General features: G+C 51.2%; 4 protein-coding genes across 4 annotated transcripts; 3 read left to right on the forward strand and 1 right to left on the reverse strand.

Moving 5' to 3' along the window:
* The first annotated feature begins 285 nt into the window (after window positions 1–285).
* On the forward strand, window positions 286–3,166 carry B0H65DRAFT_135419 (trehalase-domain-containing protein). Its single transcript, XM_062820859.1, has 5 exons — window positions 286–710; window positions 773–839; window positions 905–1,029; window positions 1,102–2,846; window positions 2,909–3,166. Exons 1-5 carry the CDS (start codon window positions 558–560, stop codon window positions 3,054–3,056), a joined length of 2,238 nt encoding a protein of 745 aa, XP_062685094.1. The 5' UTR covers window positions 286–557; the 3' UTR covers window positions 3,057–3,166.
* A 2,025-nt stretch (window positions 3,167–5,191) lies between these two features.
* Window positions 5,192–7,094, forward strand: B0H65DRAFT_587009 (uncharacterized protein; the record flags this gene model as incomplete). Its single annotated transcript, XM_062830958.1, has 3 exons — window positions 5,192–5,380; window positions 5,586–5,920; window positions 6,827–7,094. The coding sequence occupies exons 1-3, from the start codon at window positions 5,240–5,242 to the stop codon at window positions 7,092–7,094; spliced, it is 744 nt and encodes a 247-aa protein (XP_062685095.1). The 5' UTR covers window positions 5,192–5,239.
* A 2,785-nt stretch (window positions 7,095–9,879) lies between these two features.
* On the forward strand, window positions 9,880–11,286 carry B0H65DRAFT_419543 (uncharacterized protein; the record flags this gene model as incomplete). The annotated part of the gene is made up of 1 exon (XM_062824219.1): window positions 9,880–11,286. The coding sequence occupies one exon, from the start codon at window positions 9,880–9,882 to the stop codon at window positions 11,284–11,286; it is 1,407 nt and encodes a 468-aa protein (XP_062685096.1).
* Window positions 11,287–14,163: 2,877 nt separating this feature from the next.
* Window positions 14,164–17,769, reverse strand: B0H65DRAFT_135458 (glycosyl transferase family group 2-domain-containing protein). Its single transcript, XM_062820860.1, has 4 exons — window positions 16,442–17,769; window positions 15,602–16,347; window positions 14,880–15,523; window positions 14,164–14,776 (listed from the first exon to the last, which is right to left on the reverse strand). The coding sequence occupies exons 1-4, from the start codon at window positions 17,552–17,554 to the stop codon at window positions 14,418–14,420; spliced, it is 2,862 nt and encodes a 953-aa protein (XP_062685097.1). The 5' UTR covers window positions 17,555–17,769; the 3' UTR covers window positions 14,164–14,417.
* Between the last annotated feature and the right edge of the window lie 1,258 nt (window positions 17,770–19,027).

Here is a 19,027-nt window from a genome sequence, read left to right on the forward strand (position 1 = left end):
ACCATTCACCTAATAAAGTGAGACAAGCCACCCCCATAATTCAATTTCCCCTTCACTCGTCCGTTGGCTTGATTCATCTTGCTTTCTTCTCTTGCCTATATATCATAACTCCCCCAGACTGATTCCCAAAAGAGAAAGCTATTTAGTTCTTCTTAGTTCTTAGACAGCACGGCAGCACCGGGAACCGCAACCCAAAACCGTCCCGCTTTTTCCTTCTTTGCTGCAGAGCTACCTTGGGCCGTACCTTAGCCTGACCCCAACACCTCCTGGAGACCTGACGTAGCGTCACTTCGTGGCCCGCCCTGTCCTGCCTGCTCTCCCCTCCTCCTTGCCAACCTCACCTAACAACAAATCGGCTCACCTAGAAAAAGGATTGGCTGCTCCCAAAGCCCAACTGATTCTATCAAGCACCTATCCAACTAACGACGACTTTGTCCGATTACAAAGCCCCATCCCTTTCTCTCTCTCCGAGCAAAGATATCCTCGACATCGAACCCGCCCGTCGTGACAGTTCTCCGCATCTCGAAACAAGCAAGAGTTATCAGGAGACAAACACCATGTCACCTACCCAGTCCCCTCAAGGCAAAGGCCGGGGTCGCAACCTGTCCATCACCGACTACAATGTCTATGATGATGCGAAGACATACTATACCACCGAGGACCGCCATCACAACCACCGCGCTGGAGCCAGAACTCGTACCTACTCTCAGGTAAGCACCCCCCAGCCAGATTGTCACGCTTGGCGAGCATCTACTGATCCCGCCACCTACAGAACAGCTTGTTCAAGCAGTTTGAACGTCTAGGCCTTCAGAAGGAGCCCTACCGCAGAGGCAGCCATGGTACGAAGATAATCACTTGCCAGCGAACGATTCCGTGCGAAACATACTGATAAGATGTATGACAGACGAGTCTACGATCCCCCACTCCCGCCGATTCCTTATCCAGGTCGAGCCCACACTACAAAGTCTGCAATCGCAGGAGGACACGGATGGCAACATGCAGATCACCATCGAGGACAACGGGCCAAAGGTACGGGGAACGCCACAAAGGGGTTAGAAGTCGCGGTTGGTATGACACAGCGCTAACATGGTGTAACCCCAGGTCCTGTCCCTCCGAACCGCTGCGTCCAACGGCTACAACCGATTCGACATCCGTGGCACTTACATGCTCTCTAACCTTCTTCAGGAGCTTTCCCTCGCCAAGGAATACGGTCGTAAGCAGATCATTCTCGATGAGGCCAGACTCAACGAGAACCCCGTGAACCGACTTTCGCGACTGATCAGAGACCATTTCTGGGAGGGTCTAACACGCCGCATTGATGCTTCCAGCATCGAAATTGCTGCGCGGGATCCAAAAGACTGGACCGACGATCCCCGACCCCGCATTTACATTCCCAGAGGAGCGCCTGAGCAGCATGCCTACTACACAAAGGTGGCCGAGGATAGGCCTGAGCTTCGCCTGGATGTTATATATCTTCCCGAGAAGATTACTCCTGAGATCGTTCGGGACATGAACGCCAAGCCTGGTTTGCTGGCCGTCGATATGGAGGAGATCGTGGATCCCGAGACCGGTGAGAAGACACTGCGCGGTCGCCCTTTCGTTGTGCCCGGAGGTCGCTTCAACGAGCTGTACGGATGGGACAGCTACATGGAGTCTCTCGGGTTGCTGGTCAACGACAAGGTTGATCTGGCCAAGTCCATGGTTCAAAACTTCTGCTTCTGCATCAAGCACTACGGAAAGATCCTCAACGCTACTCGTTCCTACTACCTTTGCCGATCGCAGCCCCCCTTCCTAACGGATATGGCTCTGCGCGTCTACGACAAGATCAAGCACGAACCGGGTGCGCTTGACTTCCTTCGCCAGTCTCTGTTGGCCGCGATCAAAGAATACTATAGTGTCTGGACAGCCGAACCTCGCCTTGACCCTGTTACTGGTCTTTCCAGGTACCGCCCTGAAGGCCTTGGCGTTCCTCCCGAGACTGAGGCTGGTCACTTCATCCATATTCTTGAGCCCTACGCCAAGAAGCACAACATGACCTTCGACGAGTTTGTACACGCTTACAACCACGGTGATATCAAGGAGCCCACGCTCGACGATTACTTCATGCACGACAGAGCTGTTCGTGAGTCCGGCCACGATACCACATACCGGTTCGAAGGTATCTGCGCCGATCTGGCCACCATCGACCTCAACTCGCTTCTCTTCAAGTACGAGACCGACATCGCGCGTACCATTCGCAACGTCTTCCACGACAAGTTTGAAGTGCCGGATGACTGGCTCGCTACCAACAACCCGGGTGCTAGCAAGCTCGAGACGTCGGCAATGTGGGATCGCCGTGCCAAGCGCAGAAAGTTGGCCATCGACAAGTACCTGTGGAACGAACAGGCGGGCATGTACTTTGATTACAACACCGCCAAGCGCGAGCAGTGCAACTACGAAAGTGCCACCACTTTCTGGGCCCTGTGGGCGGGTGTTAGCAACCCCAAGCAGGCAGCTGTCATGGTGACCAAGGCCCTGCCCAAGTTGGAGGCTTTCGGTGGTCTGCTTTCTGGAACGGAGGAGTCTCGTGGTGAGATTGGTCTAGAGCGCCCTAACCGTCAATGGGATTACCCTTACGGCTGGGCGCCACAGCAGATCCTTGCCTGGACTGGTCTATACCGGTACGGCTTCAACGAGGAAGCTGAGCGCCTGGCCTACAAGTGGCTGTTCATGATCACCAAGGCGTTTGTGGATTTCAACGGCGTGGTGGTTGAGAAGTACGATGTGACGAGGCCCATCGACCCACACAGAGTCGATGCCGAGTACGGCAACCAAGGGCTGGATTTCAAGGGAGTTGCCAAAGAAGGGTGAGTTTGTTCTATTGCTATGATTTTCGAGAGAAGCACAATCACTGACATGATGTACACAGTTTCGGATGGGTCAATGCCAGTTATATCTACGGCCTGCAGATCGTGAACGCGCATATGCGCCGGGCGCTCGGAACTCTCACTCCTTACGACACCTTTATGAAGGCCGTCGAGGACAATCGGAACAAGACGCTCTCGGAGCTCGTTTGATCTGGTTTCGGCTGCCCTATTTTTAACGGTTATCTTTCCATCGAAGCGTCTGTTAGCCTGCAGCCTTTTGGCTTTCGCAATTTCAATATTCGGCGTTTAGGTTTCATATGCACTACTGGCGCGGCTCTTTCCGTCATGTTACATAGTCAGATCGGTTCTCGACAAAGGGACGACGAACAGGAGGTAGATTACAAAAGATCACATCAAGAAAGAGAAGGTACTATGATGGTATTTGCATACTACTGGGTGTTGCTGAGGGAGAAGACTGAAAAGTCACGCGAGCGGTGTTGCTCATGTTTTGCCATAAGGGCTTAAACATACCAAGAGAAGGACCTCGACCTGAACGGTCTATTAGCAGTAGTATGAAATAGGCAATTATTACCTGATGAAATAACTGAGCGATCGTGAACAAGCTAGCCGTGACTGGACGTGGATGTGAACTAGACCGTTGACCGACAAGTCAGGGTCTCTTCCGACGAGCTCCATGTCTCCTTCATTAAATTCCAGGTCATGTCAGAAGATGGCGTCTAAAACAGATTGTCCTCGTTGGTCTTTATTGTCATCGGGAGAGGCGTCTACAGTCAGGCCTCCTCTACTTGCAATCCCTCCTAAGCACATCCATATTTATTGCAAGTTTCGTCGCTTTGTTTGTTGACAAGCAACTCTGTTACTCGAGAGTTTTTGCTTAGTGACATCATTGATGCATGCAGAACCCTATTGTCCAAAGCCTCGGATTCAGTCACAAATCTTATATCTGCAAGTAGTCGAGTGGGTGCATAAAGTGCCCGGTTCGGTGTGTCGGTAGTTACATGTGATATCGTCCTTCTGGAGACCAAAGGAATATGTGGAAATTATGCAAACCGTAGTTTGCATCGCAAGAGGCGCTGCACAGCGGCTAGGCGATGTATCAATCCAATATCACGATTACATCTGTTAGTAAAAGCTACCTGCCCCACCAGCTTTTCACGAACAACACTAACAGATACTATCCTATCCTATCCAACCCGCCCTGCAACCCCCTGTCTTGACGAACCCGATTCAAACGACACTGGACCCTTGCCGCAAACCACCAATTCCACTCCTTTTTTCTACATTTCTCTACCAGGACACTCTTTAACGATACTTCACCTCCGAACTCGACAGTTACCCCGTTTTCGCCACTTGGACCCCGCGCTCTTGCGCTTTTACGAGTCGCCAACGGATTTTTGTAATCCGGGTTTGGAAACGGTGTAATTTGGTCTTCGATCATCAAGAATGAATTTGGATTTGGCAACGGGAGGTGATGGCCGTCCGCGGCTTCGAGATGGCATAGACAACGATTCTGCGGAAATAAATTAAAGAGACATCATGCGAGATGGTGCCGATACACATATCCAAAGAGAAACAGGAAACTTGGGTGAGAAAACTGGGTTCTTCGCCATGATCCGAGGCGTTCGGACAGGGAACGGTGCCCCCCATCGTTCGAAGTGATGCTCCGGAGTCGACATTTTGGAATTACAAAAATGCACGGATTTATGCCCGCTGCGCTTCACCGGATAGACTACATGGCAGAATTAACTTCAACGGAAAGGTTCGACAATAAAACCGGGTTCTTCGCCATGAACGAGGCGCCTGTTTAGTCTACCGTGACCTAGGCCTATCATTCGATATTCATGCTCTGTAGCCGACATTTCGACACGAACTTGGCACGAAAAATACTCCAGAGCTTTGCAACGCGTCCGGAAATGCAAGCATCGGAGCCCGGGCACGTGTCGCTAATGTCGAAGCCTGGAAGAAGAGACAGAAAGAGCACCGATGATGCCGATGATATGATACTACCGGGCTGATTCCTGACTAGAGCATGTTGACGCCGGTGATACTATGCATATATGCCGGTGGACAGACTCCGGAGGCCAGAAAACCTGGAAAACATCAACATGTCCGAAGCCAGCAGCCCAGCACCGGCCGAGGCGGAGGGGGAACAATTCAGCCAAAACGTGAAGAGACAACTATATAATGAACCTCTTCTCTCCTCCAAATGGGTACCTCCTCTTTTCTTCTCGCCTTCTTCCCCCATCCGCACTTCTCATCTCGAACAAGCCACCATCTGCAACAACAATAACGCTCATCTACCGCAGCTACATCTATCTATCTATCTTCGCTATCCTGCTCTCTAAGGAACGCAAACCCATCACTAAGACACAATGTCGACTTCGACCGAGGAACGACAGGCAACCATCAACCTACCTTTCCCAAATCTTAGGAGACCACAGGGGCCAATCACGCCGCCCGTTACTCCCTCGCCCCCGGCGGCTACTACCACAAACGAGCCGTTGTCTCCGGCCGTAAGTATTCCCTCCATCTCTTTCGCATCTCACCAAATTCAATGGCAATTTCAACTTCCCTAAAAACTCGGGCATCATCTTCTGCAATTTTTTGTCCCCCACTTACATCTGATCCGTGTTGCTTCAACCCCATCAATAACCATCATCTCGACCACCGAAGCCTTCATACCTACTCTGTCCGCTCACCAACAAACAAGCCCTTTAGTCAGAAACAAGCACCATCCGCCTCCCCAACCGCCATCGCGACGTACACCCCAAAAGAGCCATCCGTCACCCCTCGCGCCCCTCGCGCCCCTCGCTCCGCCTGCGTTTCAAGTGCGGCGATGACAACAAATTGACTTGCGACCGGCTCGACATCAACGGGGACCCTCTCCCAAAGCTGCGCAAGCACTGGGAGCAGGAGCAGGAGCGGGAGCGTGAAGCTGCTGCTACTGCTGCTGCTCAGGATTCATTGGTGCCTTCGCCGGCCGTTGTGGTCCCAACGACGCCCACACGGAGATTTTCTACCCGAGTCCGAGACCGACGACTGAGACCGATGAGGTCGAATGGGGCAAGGAGATGATTAAGAACGGGGATGGCTGTTGCATCCCACTCCTCCTTTCGTGGACGATTAGTGAGGAAGAGACGGAGGAAATGGACGGAGGATTACTTAGAGGGGATTCTTGGATGTACTAATTGGGAAAAGTTTGGGTTTGTGGGTTTTTGCCCCCGCAAACACGCACAAAGGTTTTGGCAGACGCGAGTTACGGAGGACGGGTTTGGGAATCTTGGATAAAGCGGAACGTGCACGGATTGGATAGAGGTACCTCTACACTGGGAGAGCACGGAATGGAAGTGACGCCCAAGAAGGAGGGACAGGGCGTCAATAAACACCTGACTCCGACAGCTGGAAAAGCAATAAACACCGCTTCAACTCGTGACTTTTTGATTCATGTTAATGTGATATTTGCAACTACTGTCGTTCTTCTCAGTGTCTTCGCTCAACGTCCATCTTACCCTCCGTCGACTAGATGCTAATGGCTGGTAGGTACCTACTACAGACAAGAAACAGTCCGAAACAACGATCCAAGTAGGTAGACAAGGGCGGTGGGCCCAGTTGGCTGGCCATCAGGATTGTATCCGTGAAAAAAAAAAGAAAGAAAACGCCTAGCACAAAACATCAATTCGTCCCCAGTGACAGACAATGTATCCATCATGTCCATTATATCCGTCTTATCCATCCTGTCAACAAATCCCGCATCCGCTTTCTGTACGCTCGAAAAAAAAATTTAAAGGCTTGTCTCGGAGCAGAAGAAAAAGAAAATATAAAAAAAGTCGTACACGACAGACGGGGAAAGACATGCTTCTTTTTCTCAGTCCGGTGATCAAGTTGTCGCCCCAACAAGACCTCCATTATCAACTGTCAATTGTAACTGCCCCATGTTCAAAATATGACGCGGCAACAAGTCCGCCGCCACTAAGGGCAACAACACCAGCAAACCCCAACATCATCAACATCAACAACAACATCATTATCCCCATCAACATCAACAACATCATTATCCCCATCAACATCAACAACATCATTATCCCCATCAACATCAACATTCCTAGTTGTACCAACAACATCACGAATAACAACTCGAACGTAGAGATTCTTGGCGTTGTGTTTGTCTCTGGCCCCTTGGGATCATCAGCTTTGAGAGGCATTTTGGATCTGATGTTGCCGATGTAGTAGTTTCTTGATGGAGAAGTTAGTTGAGCCCCAGGGTTGGGTAGTAGGGAGGTTTTGGAGGTTGAAGTACTCAACTACTGGAGACAGATTCGATGATGGGTTTCGATGATGTGATGGATAGTTTGGATGCTGTTGCTGCTCAAGGTAGCAAGGTAGCAATGTTCAGAGAAGAAGTATGTGGGAGAGGGATAGGTGAGAGACGAGACCAAAAGTTGTTACCTTCGATGGAAGTTGTCTGAAGCTAAGTACGGTTCTGGGATATGGCGGATGTGTCTGAGGAGAGAAGAAAAAGAATGTAGAGAATGGGTGGGCGTTCATCATGGCTGCCATCATAGTGCAAGTCATGCCCAGGGGCAGTCATGTGGAAGTCGTGGCCCACCCTGATAGATCTTGCTGTTCCCTTTTCATTCCTGGCGGGGTTTCTCGTCCTCTCTCCCAGATGCTCTTTCTGTGAGCATCCAACCAGAAATATGCCCCACCCTTTGCCTTGTTGTTTTCGTCTACACAGAGAGTCCCGCACACGAAGACCCACGCGACGGCAAAGAGATCGAAAATCAATAAAGCAACTTGTGCATATGAAAGACTACTAAAGACGCAGTCCCCAACGTTACGACACCTCCAGTGAGTGCAAATACACCTACCCTCTGGCAATGGGAAGGGCGCTCAAGCAATGAGCCCGTTGTCACACACCACAATATTCAGCTTTTCCATGTCGACAAAGCTGTATCACGCATGTCTTGTCTCCGCGACAGGCTGAGCATACCAGACTCGAATAGTACTCCCAGAAAGTTCAATGAATGAACGTCCAGAGCAAAACGACGAACGCAACCGACGTTGCTCAAAGTAGAATAGAGGAAATGAAAGCGGAAGCAAAATAAATATGAAGAAAAAGCAAAAAGCTCGGCTGCCCAAGCCTGGAGTTGAATCCGAGACCAGCTGCAACCTACGAAAATACCACGCGTTTTCTGCCCCAGCACACTCCCACGTAAGCTACTGGAGGTGTTGGAAGGTCTGGACTCTAGAGCTTATATGGTCTCAGTGAAGGTCCTGTCGCTGGAAAGCTGGGGCTCGCGTGCTCGTGTGTTGGAACTTTCGGTTCACATATCAATGGAAAGTGTCGCGAGAACTCCACTAACGCTAAGTGGAACATTCTCTTGTTCGACGCAACACATCTTTCACCTTCGTCGCACCTGCTCCCATCCGCCCAGACACTCGGGCAAGCTTGCCACGCTCCTCCCAACAGACGGATTCTTCCATGTGTTTCCTTGCAGATGACAGAGACAGCGCGCGAGGGATTGAGTGCTGCAAAAACTCGGCGCACATGGAATCCAGGCCTGCAAAGCTACCTCATGACTCCGCTACACACCAGACTGCAAGGTATGTCGGTCTGGTACCTGCAGCATGTAAGGCAAGGTCACTGCCACAAACTTTCCGATTCTTCAGAAAATTCCCAATGTCCTGATTGTGAAGCAGGTGCGCAAAATACTGACTTCTCGTATATGATCTCGATAGGTAAGGTATGTGGTCAGTTTGGGATGTTCTCAACTGCCTGCAGACCTGGATCCCGGATGTCTCGAGTTTCTACGTCCACTCGTTGGCCCTAACCGCAACCATCAACCTCTGGATCGGAACGTCGTCACAGAGAGAGGACTTCGAGGGAGCGTGATTAATTCACTTGTAGGTGACAATCATGGCAGAGGGAGCCTGGTTGACGGGCCGATGCTCAATACCGATAACCTGGAAGCCGGGCTCTACACCCAAGAAGGCATTGCATGAGCAGCATGCATGTAGGAGGGTTTCGGTTTTGGCATGTGCTCTGGGGCTTGGAACAGACGGGAAAGAGGAGGGGACCGACAGGACTGAGAAACAGGCTTAAAAAGGAGACTTTCCAACAGCCAGACCACAATCACATCAACCACAACCACACGAACCACAACCACACCGAACACACCAACCACCATAATCACGACACAGCCCTCTGGGGGTTACGCAACTAGGAACTCACAGCGGAGGCAAATCCTGGGGTCGGCACGGGCGTGCAACACATCGTCGGCAACGTTGCCAAGTTCAGCGACAAAGGCAGCTTCAGTCCACCACGAAGACAGTAACAGCTATACTCTCTTGACCAAAATCATCGACGCGAGTATCAGCATCCACGAATCCACCTCCTCCTCCTTCTAGGTCATAGCCCAGACGACTAGAACATGAACTGTCACTTCTACCTTCAATCTTCAGCCAACCGCACACTCGCGGCCTGCCGTTTCATAATGTCCCGACCTCTGAATTAGATGTCCGAATCTGTTCACACTATCCATAAGATCACTGGCTCGAAGACCTCTACCGGCACTTTCGTTCTTTCGTTCATCGCCATGCATTGAACCACGACCACCATGAATTGAATCATCCCCTGTATTCGATTCGAGATCCCACACACTCTCCTTCCAGCACATAATCAGCATTGGCTTGAAGCGCACGAAGCCATCCTCTCAATCCTTTTGCCAAGGAATACCCGACATTATTGGATAATGAGACCGCAACATCCGTTACCAAGAACCAGCGGAGTCCTTCAACGATCCAACCAAAAGAGAAACAGAACAACCTTATTAGAGATACAATTTGTACTCGCATTCTTTCAACACCGGTCTAAGAGCCACTCACGTCTTCGTCGGGCATAATCAACATGCCTGACCACAACAACCTTCGCTCAGCCCAGCTGGCCCCCTCGGCCAGGCTGAACCCCCAATCCGAGCTACTGCCCGCGGCCAAGGTATTCCCCGCGACCCAGATGCGCACCTTACCCCCCGCCTTCCTTCCAGTTTCCGTCCAACAACCAGTAGTCCTCCCAGAAAACCGACCCAAGTTCATCCCCATTCACCAATACCCCACGCAACCACCCACTCCACGAGCCACACCCGCCATAAACACAGCCCGGGTCATAAACGAGTCCGTAGCCCAGCTGATCACTCAGTGTGAACGAACCGAAGGCTCTTTGCTTGCCCAAATCTCCTACGTCGCACTTCATGGCATCATCGCCAACGAGGGTCAACAAGCTCAAGACCTAGAGCAAGTGATATTTTGGATCAACGACTTCGTCCTAGGAGCCAAGCATCGGTTCGATGAGATCCGGGCTCTTGTGGTGTCGGGCCTTTGTGCTGCCGTGAATAACTCAAACGGCAACGCCAAGGCCTCAGCCAAAAACCTGTGTGCCCAATCATTTCAACATATGAAGAAACTCTACCTGTCCCTCTTAGAACGCTTAATCATGGGCCTTCTCAAAATCTTGGTCCCTTTGTTCACCTTCCACAAGGACATGGACACCACAGAAGCGTTGCTGATGCTTCGCATTGAGGGGTGTAAGCGGGGATGGATCCCCTTCCTGACGGAGGTGTTGAGGGTTGGAAAGGATGGGGCCGCGTGCGAGTATCTTCGCACCCATGCTCAGAACCGGGGGTTGTGGAATTTTTGGAGTTTGGTGGTGACGGGGAATCGGTGGGCAATTGATGCAATTGCGGATGCGAGGAGTATCGATAACGGGCTTAGCACCTCTAGCATAAAGGTTTATTTGATGCCTATGGGGTGGGATGGGAAGAGGTGGGAAGGGTTGATGTCTGAGGTCACCAACCAGAAGCTTGCGTGGTTTCCTGAACGTGGTGTCTATTGGATGATCTGGGAAATGGAGATGCTAATGAGGTTTCTTTCACCGGCAAGTGGAGGAAGTGGAAGTCGAAGTAGCCAGCATCCGGGTGGCTGCAACAACAACCACAGCAACAGCAACCACAGCAACATCCACCCTCCTCCTTGGTCCAACCCTCCTCCTTGGTCCAACTCGTATCAGATGAACCCCATGGCGAACGCTGGCAACTACGGCCAACAACCGCAGCAGTATGTAAATGGCTATGGGTATGCGTACGCTTCGCCTCCGGGCCCACCGCCGAACGGGTACAACCCCCCTCCCTCTCCGGCCGATGGCTACGGCGGTTCAAGTGGATGTAGATGTGGATGTGGTGCCAAATACGGATGTGGACGTGCAAGTGGAAGTGGAAGTCGGAAACGACCTCGAGAGGATGCGTACGCTCCGCCTCAAGGATCGCCGCTGAACCCGAACAGGTGCAAACCCCCTCACGCTCCGCCCGATCGCTACGACGGCCCAAGTGAAAACGGAAGTGGACGTCGGAAAAGGCAACGAAGATAGAGCCAGAAACGAACGTGTATTGGAAATACGTCGACTGGAGGCGGAGAAGAAGAAGCATTGGGATCAGGGACCGCCGCCGAACGTGTAAAAGCCCTCTCCAATCGACAGTTATGACAGCCGAGGAGGAAGTCGAAAACGACAGCAACCCAGGATGGAGGATACATGTATCAGTGACTGGGCGCTTTCATGGTGGTTACGGCGTGATATGATATGACGCGGGGATCTTGGATAAGACAGCGTCTTCTTCAAGAGCATATCGCGAGACACGCAAATAATCTGACATTGTTGATAAATAACTAAGGATGAAGAAGAAAGAGGAAGCTTCCGTCTCAGCATTGAAGTTCCATCAAGCCGGACCGTCCCGTTCCAAGTCCAAGTACTCGGATCCTTCATCGTCACGAGCACAGCCTACAACCATTGCCGGTCTTTCATCTGATGATGATAATGAGGATCCGATAATGAAGAGGATGGAGATTCATCTGGTCACGAGTTCGGATACGACCATACCACGGATTCGGAACCGGATTTTGAGCGCAAGCTTGAGCGCATAGCTTATGGGAGCCGCACTAGATGTTGAGATGGAATGATGCACATGTTCTTTTCCTTGCCCATCCAGATTGTCGGGCCTGTCTTTGTTTACATGTTCTGGTTTTGGCTTCTAGATTGCGTTGCTTTTCATCTTATTCACATTAACCCCCAAAACAATGTTTCGTCTTATCTTTCTTACTTCTTTTCGACTCTGGGGCTGAGTCTTCTTCAAAGGGGGGGGGGGGGGGGGGGGGGGGGAATGTCATGGCATGGCCAGACATGTGCCAGAAGGTTGCCAGTCACATGGACCTTTTGGTCTTCCATCCCATCTGTCACTGCATATAAGGCTGTTTGTTATCCCTTCCTTCCAATGTAGACTACCTAGCTTCCTCTTTCTTCGTCATCTTTAGTTATTTATCAACAACGTCAGATTATTTGCGTGTCTCGACCGCTAGATCCACGTGCGTGACACTGCAAGCTGAAACGAATTGGCGTTTATTATGTACACCCAACCCTGCTCAGATTACTAGTATACAGACCAAAGACATAGTCTGACTTAAGTTAGCTGATTATATATCAACTGTTGCACCCAGCATCCCGCCTTTGATCTGAATAGGTAGCAACTGCCTTTGAGCATTTGAGTCTTTGAGCGTTTGACTCGACAGATCCTGCAACACGCATTTATTTACCTATGCTGTTCTCATCGTTGATTCAGAGGTATACAATCTACCACCAACCTAAGACTCGTCAACAACGAAAACGTAAAAGTCACCGTCCAGACCCTCTCCCGGCCGAGTGTCCACACCTTCAAGTTGCCTTCGCTCATTGGTCGCCAGTATTACTTGTTTATATTCAGTCTTTTGCCCCTGACTACCTTAGAGGTAATTAGGTAATGTCTTGGCGTTGAATCGGCAAGACGACAACAGTGGGGCCGGGAACATGGGAGGATGAGATGGGACGGCACGGCACGGCACGAGATGGGTGGGGATAGACGAGGGCTCTCATTTGGTTCGTTGACTCCAGTGTGTCGTGGGTTACTCAGTTCTTGCATGTGATGTTTCAGTTCTCTCAAGGACTTATTTTATCGGACGGACCTCCAACGAAGCTTGAGCGTTCCAGATTTCGGGCCGGGCTTCTAAGTCTAGGCCTCATCATGATTTCGGTACAGTATTCTACTCTGCAGTAGTATCTGATAGACAGACTTGGATACTTCACCGACCAGGACAGCTTTAGACAAGAACTTGAAGAACGACTACCGAGTTGATCTGGACATTGGGCTTACGCGATGCAGTGTGCCATGTTAACAATGAATTCAAGTTGCTCCTCCTTGAACTTGAGAGCAGGTTAGTTTAGTTTGTGGAAGCTGAAGCTGAAGTGAAGGTACAAGTCTTACGGTGACACTGGACTTCGGTTGGTGAGTTGTAGTTTCTGCCACTGCAGGGCAATCACTTCCCATTCAGTTGATCCGATTCCCTCCTGAGGACACCGCTGCTCAAACACTCCTTCCTTTCATGATCGACGACCAAGCATACCTAGGCTAGGTACTAGGTACTACTTCCATCACGACGGAGCGTAAATCCCCCATGCCTTTTAGGCCGTTCAAGTTCATCGAAGAAGGAAGGAGCCAAGCACCGCATCTGGATGAATGTATCTCTGTTAGTGAGCCTGTTGCTTGACTATGGCAGATTTCATCGCTCTACTACCCCTTCTAACATATATAGAGAGGGAATACCTTGATGAATTGTGTTCTTTCCCATTAGTTCATGCATCAGTTTGGGGATGAGTGTCTTCAATTGAGACTCTCTCGCTGGGGACGGGTGATGAAGCGGCCGGGCATCAAAGATGGACTTCTTTTTCCAAGCGAATTTCGGGTGCATGAACGTAATACCTGCTGACTTCCGCATCCCCCCAAGAACCATTTGGTATCAAATTATGTTGTGTGTTTTTTCTACGAAAGCCAAAGGACAATTACTAAACCAACTATGATTGACACGTATGTTCCTCGAGAGGATCGGCAAACAAAAAGGCAAGGTAACCGTCATCTCCTCTAGGTAAGTAGAGTATACATGAGAAACCCCGAGACCCATGTCATCCATCCATTGTTGCCTTCATGAGCCTACAGTACATTCCACAAGTCTCCAAGCTATGCCTTGACCATTACATAGGTTAGATAGTACTAGGAGAAAGCCACCAACTAGAACACCGCAACGCAAAGGAAAGGAAAAACACACGATCTACTACATGTACGTACTTCCGTATACTGCCACAAGACTTTTTTCTCTTCGAGTGCGCCTTGCTTCCGGATTAAAAACCTCCAGTGACCGCCGGCTTGGCAAGGGGGACTCCATGGCCCGGCGACCGGTGCAATGCCTTCGTGCTGCCCGCTGCACGGCAAACCTCCGTCGGCTTTGATCCCACTGCAGTCCCTGAAAACCCTGCCGTGAATACTCCATCAATTCGGACGAAACAACCTTCTCTCCAACATCTCCTTCCGTCACCGACCCAGTCGCACCTTCCCCCCCTTCTCCCTCTCCCCCACCTTCCCTTCCCACCAACACACGTAGGCCACCCCACCACATCGCCTCACCTCACCCGCCTACCACTTACCAAGTAAACATCATCAACGCCGGGTTCAACAACACCGGCAGCGCAAAATGCGTAACCGCCATGCTAGCCAACGGATACACGCTATACAACTTCTGGATCTTCCACGGGTGGGGGAAGAAGAACCACCCGGCCACAATCAAGCCCGTCATCAAGAAGCAGTACAAGAAAGTGAACTTGAACCTCTTCAAGATGCGAATGATTTCCTGCCCAAAGTGCACTTCCTCGACTTCCTTGGCCGTGGCGCCCCACACCATGTCGATCTCGAAGAAATGACACAAAATGGCTTGCGCGATGTGGATGGAGAGGCCGCCGAGGAAGATGGTGAACATGGGGATCCATTTTAGGTTATCGATGACTGTTTAGGCAGGGGTAAAGAAGGGTTGGTTAGTGGGCGGGGTTTCAAATGAGGAAGGGAATGAAGGAGATGGAAAAGGGGGAGGATAGTGCCGAAAACTTACAGCCGGTAAAGAGGCCCTGCTTATTCGTGCGGTACCGAAGGATGGCGAGCGCACAGTTGCCCAGCGCGGTGAAGACCACGATGATGGCGCAGTAAATGGCAAACGAATCGAGGTAGTACTTGTCGTAGAAACCTTCGAACCAGCCGGTCAGGAAGTAGTTTAGCAGCGACAGGAGCCACGCCGCTCCGATAGCATAGTACGTCCCGATGTAGGCGCAGATGGTCAACTTCTTGGGCAGAGCGATGCTGGAGCCGAGGAACTTGCGGAACAGTGGGGTGAAGGGACCGCGGATGACCCAGAATCGGAAGGGGTGGAACAACAGTTCGTTACACCCGTAGGCGTACTTCTCCCAGCGGGCGAGCTCGTCGTAAACAGTCAAGCTGACGCCTTCTTTGAAGCCTTCGCCGGTGTAGGCGGCGTAGCGGAGGGAGTAGCCAGCGCATTGGAGACGCAGAGCCATATCAAAGTCTTCCGACACGTGTGATTCGGACCAGTATTTCTCGTAGCCATCTTCCTCGTAGCTGGCGGCGTCTTGGAGGGCTTGCCAACGGAGCACGGCGTTGTGGCCGACGAAGGGGCAGACGTCACCGCAGGCGACGGCGTAGGTAATGGCTGTGTAGATCAGGTTGGTGAACCAGGTGACACTGCAAAAAAAAAAAAAAAAAAAATTTGGTCAGCCATTATTTCTCGACGGAACGAGGGAGGTGGAGGATTTGACTTACCCTTTCTCGAAGAACGAATCGGAAACGTTCATGACCCCAGAGGCGAACTGAAGGATAGCCACTTCAGGGCTCTGCTCCATCTCGCTAACAGCGTCCAACAGACAGTCAGACGGAACACGAGTATCCGAGTCAATCAGCAGAATGTAGTCGCCAACACGGATATTGCCTTCAGCCCAAGTTCGGCCTTCGTCCTCGCGGAGTACCTCGTTCAAGCACTGTTGATAGGCGGCTGTTTCGTACTCGTTTGTCCAGTTACCGATACGATTGATTTTGCTCAGCTTTTCCTCGATGCGGTTGCTAGTGTGGAGGGCGTAGTTCATGTTGCTGGCCTTCTTGAACTTGCCACGACGAAGGAACAATGTTTCGCCAGCCTCAAGATTCGGCTTGGGGTTGTGTCCCGGGCGTGCCACCCAGCCGATGTTGTGTTCGTCGTAGAAATCACGGCGTGCTTGGGCTTCTTCCTCGCTGATGAGCTGCATACCGTCGTCGTTGACAAAGATGTTGGCGGTACCGCCTTGCATCTCGTAGGTGCTGATGGCTTGTTTCACAGAAACTACCGTGGGCTTGATGACAGCCGCGAGACCTTCTTTGTACACGGGCATCTGGAAGGTGACATGGGGCAGCGTGTGTTGGTGACGGTCAAGCCTTTGGGGCGGCTTCCCGCTGTAGTATTTGCTGTTATTCTCAACAGAGCTGATGGGACCGAAGATCTGGAACAGATTGCCAGCGAGGGATTGGAAGAAGAACTGTGATAGCTATTATTAGCATCTAGTTTGATGGTTGTATCGATAGAAGGGTGGAAAGGTGTGCATGACACGATAACTGCTTGGAAATACGTACCAAGCTCACGAAGAACTGAACAGGCGTGACCGCCAACAAGGCAAATCGGATATAGCTTCCGTCCATTGATGCTTCGTACGCAAGCGCTCTCCATCCGAGACCGAGACAAGCAACGCACAACGCCATGGTTATAGCCACGATGCAAGCACTTTCCAGTCTCACCGGGCGGTGCTCCTTCGCCTGCTCCAACGAATTTCCGTCAACTTCTTCAATATTTGTTGTTGCATTTCCTTTCTCGTCAGCATCGTCATCATCTGCGTCGTTGTTGCTGCCCCAGATGGACTCGATGAGCTTCTTCTCGAGGTCTTCAGCCCAAGCGAGAATTTTCTCAGGCTCATCGGCCCACACAACCAGGATTTTGGCATCCTCGATGAAGGCAGCAAACTGATGGAGTTGACCCTTGGGCAAATCCGACATTGTGCGGAGGATCTGCACACGCAATCCGTCCGGCAGCGGTACAAAGTTGATATCACTCCTCTTGCCGATGCCGTTCAGGATTGTGCGGACGACGTGTGTGTTGATTGTCATGGCACATCGTACATTCATCTGTGTGATCATGGCGTAGAGCGAATCGGGGATAGCCGCCATTTGCGGTGGGCAGCAGGTGAAGTTACCCCGGGACTTCTTCAACACGACGCCTTCGTATGGATCCGCGCCTGTACTGTACTGTTTTCGACACATCTGCTCGAATAGCGAGTTGACCATCATGTCGGTTCTGATCTCGGTCATCGCATCCGCATCGTCATTTCGGGCGTCTCCAACCGGAAAGATTTGAGAATGACGGAAAGAATAGGAACCAGTCGTAAATCGCTTGGTCGAACCGTCAGTAGAAGGCGTCGACTGTCCATTCTGTTTCAGTGGGCCATAATGAGCCGTACCTGGTACCGTGAGTGTACTCCCAGGCATTGGAGACGGGGTGACCGAGCGAGGTGTAATAGCACTGCCATCGTATGTTGCAGGACTTGATGATGGCCCTGTTGAGCCCTGCCCAGAAAGTTTCTCGCGTTGCTGCTCGGGCAACTTGTCGTCTTCGTTACTCTTACGAGTCGCCCGTCTATCGTCCCGCTCGGCCGCCGCCGGGGAGGGTGTGAAGTATGATCGGAAGGCCTTCATTGTCGTCTCTATTTCATCCGATCAATAGCTAGAAGGAAACGATTGAGCCTGGCGACGTTCCCGAAAGGCCAACCCAGATGCCCAAAGTCTGCTCTTCTGCTGTCTCTATTTTGCCGAGGGGCAAAAAGATTATTCAGATCTTTGTGAGGTAAACACTCGGCTGTGTTTAGTGGTGAAAGAGTGGATATGTATGACGCCAAGTGAACATTCGCAACAAGCTTGGTCGTGAAAGTGGGAGACTCCAAGACGCAAGACGAACAAGCTGAGAAATTCCTTTGAGCAAATGATAGGAACATTTGACTGATAAAGCCCTGACAATCTCCATCGCCGCTTCACATGCCGCCGCCCTGTTTTACCAAGCAGCTGGTGGTGCTTGGCCCGCACTCCTCGATCTCGACCGCCACAGCATTCCTCAACCGTCACTTTCATCTCATTTCTTATTTCTGCGTTTCCCCCTGCCACTGAGTGATAAGAGATCTGCAAGGCTGCGTCCTACACGACCAGACCTCATGTAGGGATACAGCTGAGGTCGTGAAGAGTGACATGTCACCCTGTTCGACCCACTCAGCCGTTTCGTCTCACACCATTCGTCCATATACCAAAACGGGCAGCTGAGAGGCATGATAACGGTGAAAAAATGGTAGTACGACTTACTGAGACGTCTACCATCGGTCTCACATACAAGCCTGATTGTTGGACCTCAAGGTGTACCGTTTTCGCATCCCGAATGTCTAGGAGACCTTCTAGGTTTGTTCCGTCTTTGCACTCTGATTCGACGGTTCAGTATTCTGCAAGTGAACAAAAGGCCAATGAGCGGAGAGCAGATTGTCAACACCTCGTATGTCGTGTAACTTACAGAACCTGTTCGGCCTAGAATTGATGGATTTGGCCTAGTGACAGCTGACCATCTGGTATGTAAAGAAGCCGGAATAACTCGCACAGCAGTAGCGGCCGCCTGGGCTCTGTACGGTACATTGGTCAATGCTATGTTGCCGCCGTCAATCTTGAGTCCTTCAAGACGACATGCCACAGCTGATGAAGAGGCCGGTGAAGTCCTAACATGTCGTTCAATGAAAGATGTGAAGGGCCGTTATCTCCAGCCTCGGACTGGTCGGCGTACAGCCGTGTAAACTGTTGCAGATACATGATCAAAGTAAGGAACCAACACCCACAGAGATAACAGTGTCAGCTGTGATAATGAAAGCTTGTTGCTTGTGCCGCTTTTCCGGTCGGGAAGGGTCACCGTCGACCGAATGATTTGATTCGGGTACTCCCGTCCATTCAGTTCATAGAGACTACACCCACGGTAGATCATCCATTTAAGGTTTAGATCCCACAACCCTTGTAACTCAAGGGCCAGTCGCCGTGGCCGGGGGTTTCTCCAAACGTGCCAGGTGGTTGCGCTTGCACGGTCCGTTCGCGCCGTGAAACCATGGCCATGGCAATAAATACGAGCTTGGCATCTGAACATCT

The sequence above is a fragment of the Neurospora tetraspora genome (genome assembly GCF_033439725.1).
Source record: "Neurospora tetraspora strain CBS 560.94 chromosome Unknown B0H65scaffold_2, whole genome shotgun sequence".
In the NCBI taxonomy this organism is placed as follows: domain Eukaryota; kingdom Fungi; phylum Ascomycota; class Sordariomycetes; order Sordariales; family Sordariaceae; genus Neurospora; species Neurospora tetraspora.

Coding starts and splice junctions, on each gene's coding strand:
- B0H65DRAFT_135419 (XM_062820859.1), top strand. CDS start 558: ATGTCACCTACCCAGTCCCCTCAAGGCAAAGGCCGGGGTCGCAACCTG. Junction 1,030..1,101: donor TCGAGGACAACGGGCCAAAG/GTACGGGGAACG, acceptor GTGTAACCCCAG/GTCCTGTCCCTCCGAACCGC. Junction 2,847..2,908: donor AAGGGAGTTGCCAAAGAAGG/GTGAGTTTGTTC, acceptor TGATGTACACAG/TTTCGGATGGGTCAATGCCA.
- B0H65DRAFT_135458 (XM_062820860.1), bottom strand. CDS start 17,554: ATGAAGGCCTTCCGATCATACTTCACACCCTCCCCGGCGGCGGCCGAG. Junction 15,524..15,601: donor GATTCGTTCTTCGAGAAAGG/GTAAGTCAAATC, acceptor TTTTTTTTGCAG/TGTCACCTGGTTCACCAACC. Junction 14,777..14,879: donor GCAGGGCCTCTTTACCGGCT/GTAAGTTTTCGG, acceptor CTGCCTAAACAG/TCATCGATAACCTAAAATGG.